Source organism: Metarhizium brunneum, chromosome 2 (assembly GCF_013426205.1).
Source record: "Metarhizium brunneum chromosome 2, complete sequence".
NCBI lineage: Eukaryota > Fungi > Ascomycota > Sordariomycetes > Hypocreales > Clavicipitaceae > Metarhizium > Metarhizium brunneum.
In genome coordinates, this window is record NC_089423.1 from 1835605 (window position 1) to 1856833 (window position 21229).

A 21229-nucleotide genomic window follows, 5' to 3' on the forward strand; every position below is an offset into this window, starting at 1 on the left:
AAGTCCGCCACCACTTGACGAAGCCTACGCACGAGATGTCTGCAAGTGACGTAACCGCGCCTGGCTGCGTCATCCATTGCCATGAGGCTGATGATGGCGGACTCCCGGGAACCCGCCGGTGGCCGCGGGTGATGGCAAATCCGGCACGGGCCAGGATCGGTGTCTAATGCCATGTTGAATTTCCGTAATGTGCGTATACAATCGGAGCGGGCAGCCAGGGGCTTCGGAGACACCGCCTCAATGTCGGCGCACTTGGACTCCGGACTCCGGCCTCCACGTAATGCCCGCGAAACGGGATAGCAAAATTGGCAGAGAGAAGCGGCGGGTCGCTGGCATTGTGGCTTGCGTGCTCCAGTTGCCATTGAGCTTGAAGAGGGTGTGAGGTGGGTTTGGTGGTGGGCAGCAACCCAAGATGCTGAGGAGAGTTTGAGCGGGGCTTTGACCGCGCGAGTTGATGCCAAGCCGACTAGGATGATTTTTGCACCATCAGAAATCGCCAACAGGCATGCCGCATTTTGGGAAGGAGCCCCTCAGGAACAGTCGTTGTGAGGAGAGCGCTTGCAGGTTCTCAGCGATGCAGGTCTCAACCGACTACCAACTTACTTCTCTGCATGTCATGTCATGCATGCTATGCTCACAATTGGCAGGCCTCTCACAGTATGGCTAGCATCATTGGCATCAATTGATCTGAAATAATTTTCTTGATGTCATACTGGCTCCTACTAAGCCTATGGCGGGTGGGCTAGCAAGTACTTAGGTACCCAAGGTACGCCGTCTCGAATGATTCAGTCCATTGAAACTCCGCACTGGCAGTATCCTCTCTCTCCCTGCGGTGTTGACTTCCAGTATTATCTAATGCGGAGCATAAACATGGTTTTTCCGACCAAAGCCAAGTCAACTCTGACTCCGGGGTTAATAATCTTGGATTAGAAGATGCGAGAGGGAAGAGAGAGCATGGCAAAACAAACACCGAAGTCCGCAACAGAGATGTTTGACAATGACAGGGCAATCCTGAGCGCTAAGACATTGCCGGAGACGCTAATGCAGCCCGGCGTACAACTGTACCCACCGCCAGCACCAGGCAGTAAACAACAGATCGGGGCTTGACTGGCATGACAATCTCACGAGCCACACGGGCGTTTTTGACGACGGCGACGGTTCCGGAAAGTCCGTTTGGCCCATGCCTAGACTCCGGCTGACTAGGGTCCCCAAACGTGTGCTAGCTTGCTTCCCATGAGGTAGCCATAGGGCTTGAAAAGCTCCATTGCTTGCCAACAACAAAGTTCAAGCTAGGGGGACAACAGAAAGGCATGGATCGAGTGGCTGTGACGAGGAGGGATGGGGGTCGATGGCAAGTACATATTCATTGGTTTCCCCCGTCGATTTTCCCTGACGGGTCCTATGGATAGTTTTTTGTTCCTTGTACGAATTGGGACCACCAAGTGAATCGAGGACTCCAAAAACTGCAAGTGGACTTTCCCGGCCGGTTGAAAGAGCAAATCGACGCCATGGATCCCGCAACGGCTGGAGCTTCCAAGCACCAAGGCGATGATGCTCCAGAGCTTCTCATTGACGGTGAAGCTGCTCAGCATGCAAAGGGCGCCGCACACAAACACAGCAGAGGCTCCATTGAGGATCCTACATCTGCGCCTATAGACTCCGATTCTGACGATCTCGAACCCATCACTCGACGCGGAACTCAAGCGATGATGGACGACCAAGACAGATCTGAGTTGGTACGAATTGCTACAGTCCTCTCTCGTCGCCGTTCTAGCATAGCGACCCATCCCATTCCGACTATCTCCCTTGGCGATATCGATGAAAACGCCCCCGTTTTCAATCCCGAGCATCGAGACTTTGACCTTGAGAAATGGCTTCGCCGGTTCATGGAGCAACTCGGTGAAGAAGGTATTTCCGAGAAGTGTGTGGGTGTCTCGTATCGAAACCTCGACGTCTTTGGCTCTGGGGAGGCTTTGCAACTTCAAGACACTGTTGGATCCATGGTTGCAGCCCCGTTAAAGCTTGGAGAGTTTTTTAGCTTCAATAAGAAGGAGCACAAGCAGATTTTGCACAGCTTTGACGGGTTTTTGCGGCCTGGAGAGCTATTGATCGTGCTAGGTCGTCCAGGGTCTGGCTGCAGTACTCTACTGAAGACAATTTGCGGTGAATTGGAGGGCCTCAACATTGGCGAGCAAACCAAGATCCACTACAGCGGTATTCCGCAGAAGCAGATGATTCATGAATTCAAGGGAGAAACTGTCTACAACCAGGAGGTGAGTTGTGTGCTTTTATCGATGTCCAAGTGTCTTGCGATTCGAATGCTGACGAATACATTTCCCAGGTTGACAAACACTTCCCCCATCTAACTGTTGGCCAAACTCTTGAATTTGCGGCTTCAGTCCGTACTCCCCAGCAACGTGTTCAAGGAATGTCTCGTGTCGAGTATTGCCAATATATTGCAAAGGTCGTCATGGCTGTTTTTGGTCTCAGCCATACATACAATACCAAAGTCGGAAATGACTTTGTTCGAGGTGTCTCTGGCGGTGAGCGAAAGCGAGTCAGCATCGCTGAAATGGTGGTGGCCGGCTCGCCTTTCACTGCGTGGGATAACAGGTGTGTACATGCTCTTAAAAATTCCAACATCCCGTGGCTAATCTATTCTGCCAGCACTCGCGGTCTCGACTCGGCTACTGCCCTGAAGTTTGTTCAGGCACTGCGACTGGCTTCTGACCTTGGCCACCAAGCTAATGCCGTTGCCATATACCAAGCAAGCCAGTCTATCTATGACCTGTTTGACAAGGCAACCGTCCTTTATGAAGGTCGTCAGATCTATTTTGGACCTGCCAATCAGGCCAAGCGCTACTTTGAAAAGCAAGGATGGTTCTGCCCTGCGCGTCAGACCACTGGCGACTTCCTCACCTCCGTCACAAACCCTCAGGAGCGAGTGGCTCGCGAAGGCTTTGAAAACAAAGTTCCCCGCACTCCCGAGGACTTTGAGCGGCTCTGGCGCCAATCCCCTGAGTATCAAGCCCTTCTTCAAGACATCGATGCCCACAACAAGGAATTTCTGGGTGAGAGACAAGGCGAGAGCATCGCTCAGTTCAGGGAACAAAAGAACTTGCGACAGTCAAACCATGTCCGCCCCAAATCGCCCTATATCATCAGTGTCTGGATGCAGATCAAGCTTTGTACCAAAAGAGCTTACCAAAGAATCTGGAACGACATATCCGCAACTGCAACTCAGGCTATATCAAATGTTATTATGGCACTCATAGTTGGTTCAATCTTCTTTGGTCAACCTGATGCTACCATCAGTTTCTATGGCCGTGGCTCTGTTCTATTCATGGCTATCCTTATGAACGCTCTGACATCGATCTCTGAGATCACTGGCCTATATGATCAGCGGCCGATTGTGGAAAAACACGCCTCATATGCATTCTATCACCCTGCCGCCGAAGCAGCGGCAGGGATAGTTGCCGATATTCCTGTCAAGTTTGTCACTGCAGTTGCCTTCAATCTTGTGTTGTACTTCTTGGCAGATCTGCGCCGTCAACCTGGCCCGTTCTTCTTGTATTTCCTGATCACCTACATCTCTACCTTCGTCATGTCTGCTGTATTTCGAACCATGGCCGCTGCTACGAAGACGGTTTCACAGGCCATGACATTGTCTGGTGTCTTGGTTCTGGCACTGGTTATTTACACCGGCTTCGCTATCCCGGTACCCCTGATGCATCCCTGGTTTAGCTGGATCCGATGGATCAACCCGGTTTTCTATGCCTTTGAGATTCTGGTAGCCAACGAATTCCACAACCGCCAATTCACTTGCTCCAGCATTGTGCCACCATACTCACCAAACATTGGCAATTCTTGGGTATGCAATGTAGCTGGTGCTGTACCTGGTCAGTACACTGTAAGTGGCGATGCCTTCATTGCCACAAATTACGAGTACTACTACTCGCATGTATGGCGAAACTTTGGCATCCTAATAGGGTTCTTGGTATTTTTCTTAATCACTTACTTCATCACCGTGGAACTGAACTCAGCAACCACCAGTACCGCCGAGGCGCTCGTCTTTCGCCGTGGCCACGTTCCAGCCTACCTTCAGAAGGGTAGCAAGCACGCTGTTCAGAATGATGAAGCCCCGACAACTGCTGATGAGAAGACTGCGAATGGCGATGGCAAGACTGAGGTGAAGGCACTCGCGCCACACACTGATATCTTTACCTGGCGTGACGTGGTGTACGATATCGAGATTAAGGGAGAACCTCGACGGCTTTTGGATCATGTTTCTGGTTGGGTTAAACCTGGCACGCTCACTGCCCTTATGGGAGTTAGTGGCGCGGGTAAGACTACCCTGCTAGACGCTCTCGCTCAACGAACAACGATGGGAGTCATCACCGGTGATATGCTGGTCAATGGTAAGCCGCTCGACCCTAGCTTTCAAAGAAATACCGGTTATGTGCAGCAACAAGACTTGCATCTTGAAACTGCCACCGTTCGCGAAAGTCTAAGATTTAGCGCCATGCTTCGCCAGCCTAAGTCAGTAAGCAAGAAGGAGAAGTACGAGTTTGTTGAAGAGGTTATCAAAATGCTTAAAATGGAGGACTTTGCCAATGCTGTTGTTGGTGTTCCAGGTCAAGGATTGAACGTCGAGCAGCGCAAGCTTCTCACTATTGGTGTCGAACTGGCCGCTAAACCTAAGCTTCTTCTTTTCCTCGATGAGCCAACATCTGGCCTTGACTCGCAAAGTTCTTGGGCTATTTGTGCTTTCCTTCGCAAGCTTGCAGACTCTGGCCAGGCTATTTTGTGTACCATTCATCAGCCGAGCGCCGTCTTGTTTCAGGCATTTGATCGTTTATTATTCCTGGCTAAGGGCGGGAAAACTGTGTACTTTGGGAACATTGGTGACAACTCACGGACTCTTCTTGACTACTTTGAGGTCAATGGTGGTCGAAAGTGTGGTGATGACGAGAATCCTGCAGAATACATGCTCGAGATTGTGAACAAGGGGCAGAACAACAAGGGAGAAGATTGGCACGAGGTATGGCACGCTAGCCCTCAACGAGAGGCCGTCATGCAGGAAATGGAAACTCTTCATCGCGATAAGCAACAAGAACCTCGAGCCGAAGGCGAGACAGTCAAACACACAGAGTTCGCCATGCCTTTGGCAACTCAGATCCAGGTTGTTACGCGTCGCATCTTCCAGCAATACTGGAGAATGCCGAGCTACATCTTTGCCAAGTTTGCCCTGGGTATCTTTGCTGGTCTCTTCATCGGTTTCACTTTCTTTGACGCCCCTCCCACCATGGGTGGCACACAAAACGTCATCTTCAATACTTTTATGCTTACAACCATATTCTCATCAATTGTGCAACAGGTACAGTTGGATTGCTCTCCATGGCGTTTTGATTGCCTCTTGCTAATAATGCCTCTCAGATTCAACCCCTATTCGTTACGCAACGGTCTCTGTACGAAGTCCGTGAACGCCCCAGCAAAGCGTACTCCTGGGTTGCGTTCATTTTTGCGAACATTATCGTCGAGATTCCGTACCAAATATTTACGGCCATCCTGATTTGGGCTGCTTCATACTACCCAGTTATCGGCATCCAGAGCTCCGCCAGACAAGGCCTGGTTTTGGCATTTGTCATCCAGCTGTTTATCTACGCCAGTGCCTTTGCGCATATGACCATTGTTGCCATGCCTGATGCCCATACCGCGGGAAGCATTGTCAATGTTCTTGCCATCATGAGTATTATTTTCAGTGGTGTATTGCAGACTGCAACAGCCCTGCCCGGATTTTGGTGTGTTTGAGAATTTGGATTATTTGGCCTGCATTTGCTAACGATACCACAGGATCTTTATGTATCGTATTAGTCCCTTCACCTACTGGATCGGCGGTATTGTTGGTACTGAGCTTCACGGTCGCCAAATTACCTGCTCAACGAGTGAGGCAAACATTTTCAACCCTCCACAAGGCATGACTTGTGGACAGTATCTGCAGCCTCTTCTCGAGCAAGCACCTGGTACTCTACAGAACCCGGATGCTACATCAGAGTGCCGGTATTGCGGCGTCAGCAATGCCGACCAACTGCTGGCCGGCTCAGATATTTTCTGGAGCGAAAGGTTCCGCAATTTTGGAATTATGTGGGCATATATCGCATTTAATATCTCCATGGCGGTCTTGCTATACTATCTCTTCCGTGTTAAGAGGTGGCACAAATGAGTTTAGGTCTGCGACGGGAGGCGAAAAGTATTTTACTAGCCAAGGTCCCTGGCTAGTGTGCGATGTAACATGGCATGCTGTGTGTGGTATGTTTGCGTATTTGGCGGCAGTGCCACATGATTTGCCAGAGATTTTCACACTTGCTGTCTTAATTATTGGGTATCGTTTTAGGCTGGCTGGTGGCGTTGACTGATAGTTGAAACGTGATTCATCCCTTCTAATGTTCTCTCTTTTTGGCATTGATACATATATTGCCCTTTTGGCATCGAGATAGTTCATTTGTAATGATTGCACAAATACACATATATTTCCTCTAGGGTTTTGCAAGTTTACGTTATTCGTGGACATTCTGCTGGGTTACTTGCGGCTCGTGAATTATTTGCCTCACTTCGGAAGTGCAAACACGTCCACGTCCTGTGGCCTGTAGGACCATGTTAAATTGTACTCTCGGGTTATTACAGGCACTCCCCGTTGACAGCTTTGCAAGAGCATAAGAAATACAGGTACACTGTGATTCAATCTTCTCGGTGTTGAGAATTCCCCATGAGTTTCTGATTGCCATGGTTGAATGTAGTGCTTGGAGAGTCGCATGTCCAAACCTCCGGGTGTGCTAGGTGAATTGCTTTGATGCCGAGGACATTTCTCGCCCAATTTATGACCTTGAAATAGTGACATATACCAATTGGATACCTTTTGTGGTAGAAAGTCCGTGGATTTGACTAGCTTGTTCGCAAAATAAGTCACTACGAGGCCGGCCCCGAGATGGCGAACCAAGTTGGCGGTCTCTGTCGCAACTTGTGTTGATGCTTCAAAGAATAGCTGCAACAATAGACCGTAGAATGTTTTCAGCTTCTCATTTTTCAAGGTCAGACTACGATAATTGTAGGTGCGCTCCCACCAGTCAAACATGGCTACTTGCTCTTCCTCCGTTGTAGGTTGCACCGAGAGTCTGGGGATGATCATAGAATGGCCTCATCATCACCATTGATACCCCCCCGGCCGTCATGAAATACCTCGAGAACAAGCCCCTCGCCATCGCCCAAGCAACCGAGGACCACACAGTTCGCCTGGAGACCTCCACAAAAGTAGATGGACTGGGCTACGGGGTAAGTTATCGCGGCGCCGAGGCGATCGGCTGGCTCTCCCTGGCACCAAGTGTTGCAAACGGGGCAGTGGACTCGACGCAGGCTGAGAGCGGATGCCGCCTGCTTCCAGAGTATTGGCGCCAGGGGTGCGCGAAGGAACGGGCTCGGGCTTTGTTGAGGTATGGGCGAGACGATGGCTGTGAATGAGGCGTCAAGAGGGGCGATGGCTGCGTGTGGGATGAGGTTTGGGAGGATATCGGAGGTTTTGGGTGGATTTCGAGGACCCGGTTGTTGCGACGGAGGAGGGAGAGGTTGAGTGCAGGATTGGGAGGGAAGAGTGGGAGGGCCTGGGGAAGGAGAGGAGGACCAGACGCTTTAGGCATGTACTTGGCGAGAGACCAATGATGTTGGGCAGTGCGTGGCATGATTTTGCAGCCAAGGCGAACATGGAGTAGTAATTGATCCTTCTTATTTAGGGTCTAGCACCGTTCGCATCAACTGACATCGATCGGCTGCGATGGCCATGACGGGCGACTGTCCCGTGAAGAAACTTCAAGACGGCCCACATTCTTGCACTAGCAAACCTGCCTACTACTACTATGCATGTAGCTCTATCTACCTGGGTCGGTACTCGATTTGACAGTTCATCTAGCCGTTAACCTAATTGCTAGCTCAGTCGTTAATTTAGTACGTCGTAGCTCAGACACATTTGTTGGATGCAGAGGTGTCGTGGTGTAGTTGCGCATTCACGCGTACGAGTTTGCACGGAATAATAGTAACGCGATAGGGGCTCACATCAACTACTTAAGTACTCCGTACTATGTCTGGTACTCCGTACATCATGTCGCATGTTTGCCATTATGCCGCACATGGGTTTCCAAACTTCTAGAAATGCAACGTCGGCCCACCTGCGCCGTCGCTTTGCCCTGTTCGAGAGGCGTTCTCGATGGCGTCGGAGCAATCCCCTCCTCTCGCCAGGGTGACAAGGTGGTTCTTCAAATTGAAGATACGCATGTTCAATCACTGCTTGCAATACATATCGAACGAACTGGAGATAGAATATTACAGCTCATTTTCACTCAATAATTGAATTCAAGTGGGGAAGCAAGCTTGCCGTGGTTCCCGGCCATGCAAAATGCCGGTTATTTACACCCAGCCAGCCACCACTTATGGATAATTTTGTGGCAGGTAAATAGCCTGTGGGCCAAGACCCCAGCCAATTTGCATGCGGAGCCCCTGATTTCGTCAAACGCATCAATGCGAACTGATCGGAGCCGAGGTCCCGTTTGGACAATGCTTACTTGGCGAGCGGGAGTGAGTGGCCTTGTGACTATTGAGGTTAGGGCATTTGCCTTTTTTTTCTTTCGAATTTCTCTTTTAGTTGTTATTGGTCTCAGTGTGTACAGGTTCGCAAGGTCGCAATCAAAGTTTACAGGTTCATCCTTGTTCTTTGGGTTTGGGGGCTGTCAGCTTCGTTATGCACCTAAAGCGTCAACTGTCGGCAGTTGCGGTGGCAGCACCTTCCGACTGGCCAGACAGTCAATGGAACACGCACTAGGCTATATTGACATATGTGGCCATGAACATGAACTAAGAACCGTAAGGCATCAGACTCCATACTCGCAGTCTGTGGCAGAATATTGCCCACCAAGAATTACGCACCAATATACTATCAAGTAAAGTCTGGTACTCTAGCATGGCATAGTACGTACCCAAGTAGTGGTCACATCCTTTCTGCCTCCCACTGTAATTAATGGAGCATGTGGTGGTGCCTGTGGAAGGAAGGAAGGAGAGGCTGCACTATTTGCTTTCTTGCTTTCATGCAGTCGGGCGGAGTGTACTCCGTGCTCCGTAAAAATATGTACTAGTCCCACCGGCTCCTGTAACCATCAAGTTTCTTCGTGGCGGTCAATCGTCAACGGGTCAATTGCGTGACAGCACCCATCACCATGTGCGTATGTATACCCCTGACCTACCAGTCCATCTCCTGACGCTACTGACCGCCAGCACCATTCCAGCACCGCGGCTAGTCAATCGCTTGGCGGCTTACTTCAATGTTGGCCGCCCTCGCCCAGCGCCACCGACCCCGAAAGTGGTGCACGAGTAATGCTTGTGGCTCTCGAAGGACTCAACTGGCTCCGATCCCTAGACCACCAGGAGCATTAAGCTCTAGCAAATCAAATTCCAGCCAACATCCCATCCCAAATCTTCAGGGATCCTGAACCGGACTAACCCAAGCAAAAGTCGAAACACGGCGCCCACACGCACATAATAGCTGAGAGGGATGATGGAAGCAGGCATGTCCTCGCCTGTCAACCAGTCAGTAGTACTACTAGGAAATAACCCAGTACCGACACCGACGAGTGGCGTTCCGCTCTAAGCCCATATCGATTTTTTCCGCCCCCTGCTCGTCCATGTGTATGCATGTATGTATGTACTTCGTACTTGGCAGAGGCACGACTTCCCTCTTCTTCGCCATCTGTAAACCCTGGCTTCTGATTTCATGTTTGTGTTTTGTTGCCGTTGTTGCAAAACAAGGAGGATTCCGCCTTGAATCTGCTGCGTACACGATGAGCGATGTCGACCAGGCCATTGCCGACGGCCGGGTGCCACCAGATGTAACGAGGGCGATATTGCTGGAGAGCAAGGACCGAGCAGCTGTTGTGGGGATTTCGATTGTGACGATTTTGACATTTTTTGTGGTTTGCGGGAGAGTGGTTTCGAGGACATTTATTGTGAGGAGGTTTGGATATGACGATGGGTTGGCTGTGGTATCATTGGTATGTTCTCAACATGCACGCGGGCAAAAGTAATGGTGCATGCGGCAGGCTCGTGTGTGAATGTGCCAGCTAACTAGTGCAGGCTCTACTCATCGCCTATGTCGGCCTGTGCATCGAACTTATTTGCCTTGGATCAGGCCGTCACTTCGCCTACATCCAATATGTCCTACCCGTCGACATCGTCATGCGAACTCAGGTCCTCGACTTTGTCGCCCACATTATCTATACAGTGGCCCTGTTGGTCTGCCGCATTTCCGGGTTAGCGTTTTATTATCGGATTTGCAGTGTACACCATGGATTTTTGATTGCCATCCAGGCCGTGTTTGCCGTCATTGTGGCCGGGTTCATGCCGCAGCTGTTCCTGCTGATTTTTCACTGCCGGCCTGTTACGGGGCTGTGGCCGTATGGCTGGGAGCCTGGCTGGGAGAGATATACCTGTTTGCAGTGGGGATTGGTGTACAGCGTGAATTCGTCAGTGTCGTTGGTGTGTGATTTCTTGCTGTTTGGTATTCCGGTTGCCATGTTGAAGATCCTGGAGATGCCGAGAAAGAGAAAGCTACAGCTGGCTTGTATTCTTTTACCCGGTTTGGGGTAAGTCCTACGTCTGATGCGGGTAAACGGCTGTGATACTAAGGGCCTTTAGCGTTGTTGCCATTTCGATTACCCGTCTGGTTCTCGTCATCAAGGGACAGTGGGAAGCTGACATGGTATGCTTTGGCTCTGATTTGCACCGACATTGAACTTGTTTACAGGGCTAACATGCCCTAGTCTTGGAGCTACAATCCTATGCTCGCCGTTGAAACTTCTGAAATCGGTGCCACTCTCATCGCCCTCTCGATCCCTGGCATCAAGCCCATCTTCGATAAATATGTCCTTAACACTACCGTTTATACCGAGTCCGGCAACTCCAAGTACAACCGAAGCGCGACGAGTAAACGGTCCAGAGGGACAGCACTTAGTACATTTCGATTACGCTCGCAGCATAGCATGCTGTCTAGTCAGGAGAATACGGCGGCATATGGAAACGAAGTCCATGCCATTTCACAACCTGACGGCCACAGTCAGACTGAGGCGGATGGCATTTTTGTAAGAGTCGATTTTGATGTCAAGGAAGGTCAGTTGGAAACGGGTCATCCTGGCCACCCTGGTCAGCAATCAGATGGGAAATATGTACAATATTGAGCTGCGACGGTGAATTTTTAAAAGGGGCAAAAAAGCAAAGTCTAATCTATACCTAGAGAAAGGGAACAAGCGCATGGTTTTTTTTGTTTTTTTACATATTATAAGGAGTTATGGGAACTTGTAATTTAGAGTAGGAAGAACACGGGCCGGCAGTTGGACACCAGCCATCTTGGCCGAAGATATGTATATCTGTAGACGCAACACGCGCCCTTGGCTTAAAAATTTCCCAGGAACCTGAGCAACTGTTTCATATAAAGAGAGAAGTAGTAGTCCAGCGTTTGAACAACGCAAAAATGCTTCATCTTAGATTAGGGCATGTGTGACGTGTCAGTTATCACTTTGACACAATCCTTCATATGTTTTGCGACTGACTCGAGTCGGATCAGACAACCAGACAGGCCACGATATGCAGGATTCAATACATAGAGTACATGGCACTGGTTCAAAGACACCAATTTCAGGACCGTGGCAAATGCATTTTGGGCCTCTCCAAAATGCAATAATTACTATTCTGTTGCCTTCCCAAGTGGAGATTTGGAATCCTTCGTCTCTCCAAGGAAGCCCGACAAAGCCTGCGACCCCGTGTCAAGAAACGACGGCGGATTTGACAGGAGGAATTAATTTATCGGCTTATCAGGTACTTCCTCCCCCCACATGCTCCTCATAATAAAATTCCCTTTAATTGGCCGTAACCCGCCTTCTCATGTCACACCTGGCTAACCATTCAGGGTTTAAATTGTAGATGGGCCAATCATGCACGCGGGAGCCGCCATTTCCGGCCGCTACGTCCTTCCAATGCGCCAGGCGGCTCTTCCCCTCCCACCCCTGAACGTTTGCATGTATGCGGTACCGCGGCAAGCGACCTTTTTTTTTTTTTTTTTGTGAATTGCTCGGCGGGCTCACTCTTTTTGCTAGGTGCGCTTAGCCCCCTACTACTTGGGTATTTATTGTATTAGAACTCTTCTTATATATATATTTAAGAAATTTATAGTAAAATCTATTTACCTATTATAATATATGTACTAATATCTGGTATTATAATCTATTATGCATACAAGTATAAAGTCTGATAGCCAGGTCAGGTACCTGGTGAGGCGAGACTGCCGCGTGAGCGCACCTGCCTGGCAAAAAGAGTGAGCCCACCGACATGAGCAATTCACCCGACGTTGGAAGCAACTATCCTCAATTTGGCCGTCAGCAAGGCCATGAACAACAGGCCTATCCATGGCAACAGTCCACCTTGGACGCGTGGACCTCCTCACATGAACTGGATGGAGCCTAACCCAATGAACGAGGCCGGGAATTTCGGGCTAGTACATCCAATTTGCCATCTGGCTTGCCTGCATCTGGTTGCACTCGTGCGCGCGCTCTAGTAGAGAGAGCTCTTGGCCCTGCAAGAGTCGGGTCCAATGATTTGAGATGCCATGACTTGTGAACAAACGGGGAAGGAACCCTGCTCCGGACATCCTGCGAAGTTCGAGATGAGTAAATCCGCCTTGCTTGATGTGGAAATGGCTTGACTGCATGTGGTCCGCCATGGAGGCATCGTCCAAGGCAATATTACCGTCTTGTTGGCTCGCTCGTCGAAGCTGACCTCTCTTGTCAAGTACGTATTTTTATTCTTTCCTCCCCCTTCTTTCCATTGCCATCGACCTTCTCCCAGAATTGCGCTAGGACTCCAGGTTGGGTCGGCGCCACCACTTCTTCTTTCGGAAGACTCTCATCGGCGCACGGATTGCGGGAATTGTCAGGGCGTTCCATCGAAATATTCATCAGATCCGTGGGGTGTGGTTGCGCCAAAATCTAATCGAGATGCGATCTGCTCTGGTGTCACTCTTGGCCGCGGCTGCGGGAGCTTCAGCCACAAGTGCAGACGGTGTGTTCGAATTCACACCCAACTTGGTTCCGTTACAGGAGAATGCTGGCACGGATAAGCTGTTCCCTATGGGGGACTGCTTTGGCTTCAAACTCGAGGAGGCTACAATTGATGGTATGCAAGAGGCCATGCGGAAAGGGACCCTGACGAGCGTGAAGCTGGTTACTTGTTACATGACGCGGACGTTCCAGACACAGCAGTATATCAAGTAGGTCGTCGCATTTTTTTCTTCATTTGCCTGCCAAGTTTTATATATCCGAAGGCGTCATTCATGTCTTGCCAAGCAAGAATTACAAAAGGCTGACATGATTCGGCAGCTCTGTGATGCAAATCAACCCCGATGCACTCGCCATCGCCGCACAGCTCGACGACGAGCGTCGGCAGGGCAAGGTCCGTGGTCCTTTGCACGGAATTCCCTTCACTGTCAAGGACAATATTGGAACCAAGGACAACCTTGAAACCACCGCCGGTAGCTGGGCCTTGCTCGGTAGCCGAGTACCCCGTGATGCTTATGTCGTTGCCAAGCTGCGCAAAGCCGGCGCTGTGCTGTTTGGAAAAGCCACCCTCAGTGAGTGGGCAGACATGCGAAGCAACAATTACTCCGAGGGATACTCTGGGCGTGGTGGACAATGCAGGAGCGCGTACAACTTCACCGTGAACCCTGGAGGCAGCTCTTCTGGCAGCGGTGTTGGTGTTGCTGCCAACTGCATTGCTTTCTCCTTGGGAACTGAGACGGATGGCAGTGGTGAGTCTACCTTTTGTGACGCCCAATGTCATTAATTTTGCCTGCTCCAGACGGCTGGTGCTGTATAAACGATTGAAGAATACCAGTCTAACAGACGCAGTCATCAACCCTGCCATGAGAAACTCCATCGTAGGTTTCAAGCCCACCGTCGGCCTCACGTCGCGCGGCGGTGTCATTCCTGAAACAGAACACCAGGACTCAGTTGGCACATTCGGTCGCACTGTCCGCGACGCCGTCTACGCACTCGATGCCATCTACGGCGTCGACTGCCATGATAACTACACAACTGCGCAGAGGGGCAAGACTCCCAAGAGAGGCTATGCTCAATTTCTCACCACCAAAGAAACCCTTAAGAATGCCACCTTTGGCATTCCCTGGAATAGCTTCTGGGTACATGCCAGTGCCGAGCACCAGCGTACTTTGGTGTCTCTCGTCAAGCTCATTGAAGACGCTGGCGCCACCATCGTTAACAACACCGAAATTACAAACTACGAAACCATCGTCTCCCCTGACGGGTGGAACTGGGACTACGGCACCACGCGTGGCTTTCCCAACGAGTCAGAGTACACCTACATCAAGGTCGACTTCTACAACAACATCAACAAGTACCTCGCCAAACTCAGAAACACAAACATCCGTACCATCGACGACATCGTCAAGTACAACCTGGACAATGACGGCAGCCAAGGCGGCAACCCCTGGCCCCTGGGTAACCCGGCGTGGTTCTCTGGCCAGGACGGGTTCCTGGCGTCCCTCGAAACGAAGGGCATCCAGGACGAGACGTACTGGCAGGCACTCAATTTTTGCCAGTCCACTACCCGTGGCGGCATCGACGACGCCCTCCGCCACGAGAACAAGATGCTGAGCGGGCTCTTGGTCCCCTCTAATGTTGCCCAGAGCTATCAGATTTCGGCACAAGCTGGCTACCCGGCTATCACGGTGCCTGCGGGCATCGACGACGAGTCGGGCATGGGCTACGGCTTGGCTATTTTGCACACGGCCTGGGCGGAAGAGGAGCTCGTGAGATGGGGCAGTGCTATTGAGGACCTGACCAAGGGTACGCAGTATGCGAGAACGTTGCCGAAGTGGAGGGGATATATGCAGAGAAACCTTCCCGTTCCCCTGTGAGCGATGCAGAGAGGCTGCTTCTTTTTTTTTTAAATTTTCGTTTTGTGCGCATATTTAAACAGTTACAGAGAATCACTAATGGGTACTCACTTACCAATAGAAGTAGACACGTTGCTGAAACTTCCCAAGTATATATGTTTCTATGTATATATCTATAGTCTTTTCATGCTTCTTCCGCGCACATGGTTGCCTACGTAGTTGCATGCGAGCAAGAAGCTCGACATTGGCCGGCAGCCACGGACTTTGCTGGGAATTCAATCAAATGAAAACTCCCAGCCGCCCTGTAAAGAAACTCGGCCCCCTAATCACAGACTGCAGTGCCTGCGACTCTGAGATGCCAGAGGTTGATGCATTGGATTCGAGTCTTGCCATAACACCAAATGGCAACTCGGCTGGTCAGAGTCCACCGCGTGAGCTCAATGTCCCAATGAGAGACGTGTCCCGGAAATCCTCCAACACTCACAAAGCTCGACAAGCCAAACAAAACCCCAGCGCAACCTTGCAAAATCGTGGTGGACTCACCGTCGACGCTTATGTAAATGACGCAAGTAGCATATCCAACCGCGGCAAGCCCAACTTCCAACTTCTCACCCACAACTCTTCCTCGCAACCCCAAAAAAAACCCTCGGACGCACCGCCAACAACCATGAGGTGCCACATCTCCCACGTAGCCCTCGTGGTCAAAGACTACGACGAAGCCATATCCTTCTACAGCAAGCTACACTTCACCCTGGTGGAGGACAGGTTCGTCCCCGCCCAGTCCAAACGCTGGGTCACCATGCGCCCTCCCGGCGCGGGCCCCGACGCCGCCACCATTGTCCTGCAGAAGGCCAACACGGAGGAGCAGCTCGCCGCCGTGGGGAACCAGTCCGGCGGCCGGGTCTTTCTGTTCCTCGAGACGGACGACTTTGACAGGGACTACAGGAGCATGAGCCAGGCGGGCGTGGAGTGGGTGCGGGAGCCGGTCGTGCAGGAGTATGGAAAGGTGGGCGTTTGGAGGGATCTGTATGGCAACCAGTGGGATTTGATCGAGCGGAACAAATAAGTCGTTGAGCGTTTTGTTGAATCGAGAAGGATGGGGGTTGGAGAGCCGAGGACTTTGCTGGAGACTGCGGCGTTGTAGGGTAGATGCCATAGACGGGGGAAGAGGAAAGGAGGACTACCGGCGCTGGACACTGTTTTCGGAGAGTTGTGCCTTCATCCAAGGATAGTAGAGCACCTTTTTTTGAAAACAAATTTCTCGTACTGTGATTGTGGTGAAATACTCCATACGTGTGTCATGTACAAGGGCCCTTCAAAGGATTTTGTCCAGATTGACTTGTTCTGGCTTGCCAGTTAATAACACAACAGCCATGCATTGAGCCGGCCTGCGCTACAATTCCATCAGAATGCACCGTACATACAAAGACTAGACGAGTGGCTTCATATACAAAATTGACTACGCAATTCGCTAAATACGTCCTCCAAATTTCCATTTCATTCCCGATTCTCCTTTACCCATACTCATTACAACTTGGCAAACATCCCTTTGCAGGCGCCCTTGCCCAACTGCACCAAGGTACTCTTGACTCTCATATACGCCTGGATGCCTTCGTGCCCATTCTCCAATCCGATACCACTCATCTTCCATCCTCCCACAGGCATTTCCGCCGGTGACTCACCCCACGTATTAATCCAGGTGATGCCCGCATCCAGCTGTCTCAGCACGTCCTGCGCAAGACCAACATCACTCGACACCACACCAGCAGCAAGACCCATGGGCGTGTCGTTTGCTCGTCGAACCACCTCTGCCACCCAGTCCTCCCGAGACTTACCCGCCACCTTGTACGGCAGGACGCACATTACAGGACCAAAGATTTCCTCACGAGCCACCCGCATGTTGTCGGTGCAGTTGGTGAAGATGACGGGGGGGACCCAGAAACCGCCCGGGGTGGGCTTGTCCTTTTGGGAATCGACAGAACCGTCGTAGAGGACCTTGGCGCGGTCAACGTCCTTGCCATGCTTGATGTACATGTTGATCTTGTCGCGTTGGGCGGCGCTGACGACGGGGCCGAAGTTGGTCTTTTCATCGCGGGGCAGGCCCATGCGTATGCCTTCGCGGCAGCGCTGGACAAGGGCCTTTTCGACGGCGGCGAGCAAGGTGTCTGGAACAAAGACGCGGGTGCCGTTGGTGCAGACTTGACCGGTGGAGAAGAAGTTGGCGGCCATGGCGACGTCAGCCGCTTCGTCGACATCGGCGTCGGGGAGAATCACAACGGGACTCTTGCCGCCGAGTTCCATGGTGACGCTCTTCATGCTCTTGACAGCCTCGCTGGCTACCTTGCTGCCGGTGCTGACCTGGCCGGTGAAGCTCACCTTGGCAATGTCGGGGTGGGCAACCAGCGGCGCGCCAACGGCGGGACCATCGCCGTAGACAACATTGAACACGCCAGCGGGCAAACCAGCCTCGACGTAAATCTGTGCCAGGGTGTTTCCATGCAGAGGCGTAACTTCGCTGGGCTTGTATACCATGCAGTTGCCGGCGGCCAAGCAAGCTGCCGACTTCCACAGCGCAATTTGAATTGGATAATTCCACGCGCCAATACCCGCACAAACACCCAGTGGCTCGTGAGTCGTCAGAATATATGCATCCTGGCGGAGGCGGGTATGCTGGCCGGGAAGGCCACCAGCAATGAACTGGGCGTAGTACTCGAGGACGTCGGCACCAGTGACTACGTCGACAGTGGACGTCTCACACCAGGCCTTGCCCGTGTCGAGAGTCTCGGTGAGGGCGAGTGCGTCGTTGCGCTCGCGCAGGAGAGCAGCAGCGCGGAGGAGAATGGCAGCTCGCTTGGGTGCCGGGGTCTGCGACCAGACGGGGAAAGCTGCTCGCGCAGCAGCGACGGCGTCATTGAGCTGCGCGGGAGTGGTGGTGTAGATGGTTGCAAGAGGCTCGCCGGTGGTCGGGTCGATGGATTTGAATGTCGAAGAGGAAGAGGAGGTTTGAGGCTGTGGTCTGCCGGAGTGGAAGGTGTGAATCTCGGTTGCGAATGTCATGATGGCGGTTCAAAGGAAGCTGTGGACCTCGGAAGCTCTTGAAGCTTTTGAAGCTTTTGAAGCCCTTAAGCTCTGGAGGCTCTAGCGGCTCTTTAAGCTGTGTCTTTCGTATGCGAGCTGCAGTGTGTGGTGTTAGCTGCAAAAGTGAACCCAGCTCCTGTCAAGATGCACAGTGTTGGTGATCTCTACCAAGAAACACCTGCACGGAGTAGATGGATTGGCAGGACGTCAGTGAGAATGGCAATGGTGATGCTATGGTGAGGATTCTAGGAAACGACGATCCGCGCGAAGTGGGCAAGAGCGGGTGGATCCATGGTGTCGCAGGTCGAGCTCTCGCCGAGACGCCCACGCCGCCCCAAGACGCCGAAATGTCCGAAGCGGTCCGTCGGTTGGCTCCTACGGTGTCGCACCGCGCCTCAGACTGCGGTGCCGCCGACAGGTCCGCTGGTGGCACTGCCAGCTTTCCGCGCATGTTATTGATGGCTGTGTGTATGTATGTATGTATGTATGTATGTACTGATGCAGCCATCAGTCCCCCACGTGCTACATGCAATTCTCGGGGCAGAACCCTTGTCTTGTCCGTCTTGCACCAACATGAACAAACTCACCTGCAAGTGAGCCAGCAATATCCTTGGAAGCTGGAAAGCGGTGGCTCGATGGCTGGGAAGGCGAATTCAGCCGCCAATTCAATGGTGGGCTCTGCGGTGGCCACCACGCAACCGGCTCCCCGAGAGACACCATCAATGCATCCAACACTCTACTCCGTACTCCAAAGTCCGTCATGTCACGGCTTGGCGGCAGTTCACAAAGTACTACTCCGTGCATAGTGCTAGTATTGATTGACTCGCGTTGACCTTATCACGCCCACCGCGGCAATCCAAGGTTGGAAGTTCGGCTGCATATGGGGCCATCGGGGGGCATCCCGGTGGATCCTGTTACGAATTGTGAATTGTGAGTTGTGCCGACGACGACAACATCCACTCTGAGGGCGGTGAAGCCACCTGTCTCGAGTAAATTATTCTTGCCTTTTCCATTTTTTTGCGTTTCTGCTCAGTCGGATTTGGTGGGGAAGAGAGGGGCACAACGACGTCATTGCTTCTTGGTGCAATGTAGATTTGGTTGCCGTTTGCGGTCTGTCGAAGCGAAAGTTTTGCATGGCATAATGTTGGAAATGTGCTGCGATTCAAGCCGGTTAGGAAAGAAGGCAAAAGGTAGGGATCCTACCGTGTACGTGTAGGCTGAGTCCAGGGAATATTGTCGTCAATTTGTCTGGCGGTAGTTGCACCCTAGCAACTCGACCAACTGCTTGGATTAAGCCATCGATTTTTTTGGAACCATATTCAGGTCTAGCGCGGCAGAGTCTTCTGTCTTCAAAACATCAGCTCATGGCTACTCCGTACGTCTCAAGGAGATCCAGCCGCTTGGATCATGTTGAAGCGATCCTGACCACTCCGTATCCCCTCGTCGTTCTCTTGGCAGGACCCCCAGGCCCCATGCACTCCTCAGATCATGGGTTGGCGTGAGGGGCTTTGAGATTGCACAGCAGCACGTTGGCAACCTGCTGAATCTGTATATCCAAGATTCGAGGATAGATGGTTCCTACCACCTTTAGCAACAGACACGAGAACACTGCCACTCTGATTGATCTGGCAGCCCCTCGTTTTGGACCGCACTTCAAAGACTCCGCGCAGACGCCGAATGCCGAACATGTCGTCTTTCGGTATAGAAATATTGATATTTCTGGCCAACCATCCATGGCCCTTACGATGAGCTTGAAGTCGAGTAGTCTTCAGTGGCGCCGCCTCCCCCTCACATTGATCATGTCGCTCACAATGCCATGGTTGTGAGAAGGGGCAACAGAATGGGGCGCGGCACCACTGTGTTTCGTTTCACCCCATGCCTGTAGTAGTATGTAGACGGTCGTGGAAGTCTTTGGGAGGAAATAATAAAAGCCTGCTACCGGATGGCTGCTGGTTAATCCCCCCCCGCGTTTTTTGCGGCGGAGGACCGGGTCTTGGTCCTCTCGGCGCTTTCGATTTGTGTTGCGACTAAATGGCCAGACATGGGCTCTTGATGTGAAACCATCAATTGATCCATTGAATTTCCAGCCAATGCCATTGGCGTCCTATCCAGCCACTGCCAGAATCTACACCACCCGGACTTGCGCCATGTCTGCTCGCGAAAGATATTGACATGTATCCAGTTCTGCAGCAGAAACATCCCGCAGTGTTCCAGCAATCCAACTCTGCCCTGTCGAAAACTGGAGCTGTGTTTCTTGAAAAAAAAAAAAAAAAAAAAAAAAAAACAATGCATTCAAAGAGCTGTTCCCTCGGTACCCAATAGGCCAATGGATCCGGAATACCAGTCTGCGCAGAACATTGTGCAGCTGGTATCAGCCTTTTGTGGCGGTCCATCAAATTGAAGCCTCGTTTCCGTCAAATGCATCTTGGCTACTCCACTGGCGCATGTCGCCAGCCTTGTAAGCAAGCCTCCTGTAGATAGTCCCGCTCTTTGCTCGCCCGTCTCCACGTTGTGTCTGCATGGCTGCTCAGTCCATGCATTTCATCATACGGTGTTGCGTCACCCAGCCTCATCTGTCCGAGACAGTTTGCGTCTAGGATCAGCACACGGCTTTCGGGCTGCCCTGGTCATCATCCACCCTCCTTCATAGCCCCAGAATTTTCCTGGGATAATTTGCCTTCTCACTGGTCCAACCGCCGGTGAAGATGCTTTTCTGCCCCGGTACTGTCTATTCTGCTTGAGTCGGTTCTAGCTGGCCTTCGTGAATGCTGGCCGCCGGCTCAGAGGTCCACTGTACCTCATGGACCAACAACTAGAAACCAACAAGAGAAAAAAAAATTGTGCCAGAAGAAGCTAAGAACCCCAGGGTCCCCTCCCCGTCGTGTGATGCCGAGCTGTGCGAACGGTGGCTTGCAACTTGACTTAAATCTGCCTCGCCCGCTCTCATCCTACTCTTGTGCTCTTTACTTCCACTTAAACCTGCCTTGTTCATCTCCCGTCCTCCTCACTCCAAAGAGTCAACTCGTGAGACTGCTAAGCCCAATCATTAAAGCAGGTTCACAGGTGCGGGACGTTGCGACTTACACTCGTCGTTCCAACCTCATCGTCTATCCCAAGCTTGACTTGACCCTTCTGGAGCTTCAATTGAGCTTC

General features: G+C 51.7%; 5 protein-coding genes across 5 annotated transcripts; 4 read left to right on the forward strand and 1 right to left on the reverse strand.

The window, feature by feature from the left end:
* Window positions 1-1508: 1508 nt before the first annotated feature.
* On the forward strand, window positions 1509-6223 carry atrI_1 (ABC multidrug transporter atrI; the record flags this gene model as incomplete). The annotated part of the gene is made up of 5 exons (XM_014691422.1): window positions 1509-2273; window positions 2342-2613; window positions 2668-5377; window positions 5437-5801; window positions 5854-6223. The coding sequence occupies 5 exons, from the start codon at window positions 1509-1511 to the stop codon at window positions 6221-6223; spliced, it is 4482 nt and encodes a 1493-aa protein (XP_014546908.1).
* Window positions 6224-9878: 3655 nt separating this feature from the next.
* G6M90_00g035150 (uncharacterized protein) lies at window positions 9879-11270 on the forward strand (the record flags this gene model as incomplete). The annotated part of the gene is made up of 4 exons (XM_014691423.1): window positions 9879-10088; window positions 10171-10679; window positions 10732-10795; window positions 10857-11270. The coding sequence occupies 4 exons, from the start codon at window positions 9879-9881 to the stop codon at window positions 11268-11270; spliced, it is 1197 nt and encodes a 398-aa protein (XP_014546909.1).
* A 1812-nt stretch (window positions 11271-13082) lies between these two features.
* G6M90_00g035160 (uncharacterized protein) lies at window positions 13083-15019 on the forward strand (the record flags this gene model as incomplete). Its single annotated transcript, XM_014691424.1, has 3 exons — window positions 13083-13354; window positions 13464-13891; window positions 13992-15019. 3 exons carry the CDS (start codon window positions 13083-13085, stop codon window positions 15017-15019), a joined length of 1728 nt encoding a protein of 575 aa, XP_014546910.1.
* Window positions 15020-15353: 334 nt separating this feature from the next.
* G6M90_00g035170 (uncharacterized protein) lies at window positions 15354-16064 on the forward strand (the record flags this gene model as incomplete). The annotated part of the gene is made up of 1 exon (XM_014691425.1): window positions 15354-16064. One exon carries the CDS (start codon window positions 15354-15356, stop codon window positions 16062-16064), a length of 711 nt encoding a protein of 236 aa, XP_014546911.1.
* A 461-nt stretch (window positions 16065-16525) lies between these two features.
* On the reverse strand, window positions 16526-18055 carry betB (NAD/NADP-dependent betaine aldehyde dehydrogenase; the record flags this gene model as incomplete). Its single annotated transcript, XM_014691426.1, has 1 exon — window positions 16526-18055. The coding sequence occupies one exon, from the start codon at window positions 18053-18055 to the stop codon at window positions 16526-16528; it is 1530 nt and encodes a 509-aa protein (XP_014546912.1).
* Window positions 18056-21229: the final 3174 nt, after the last annotated feature.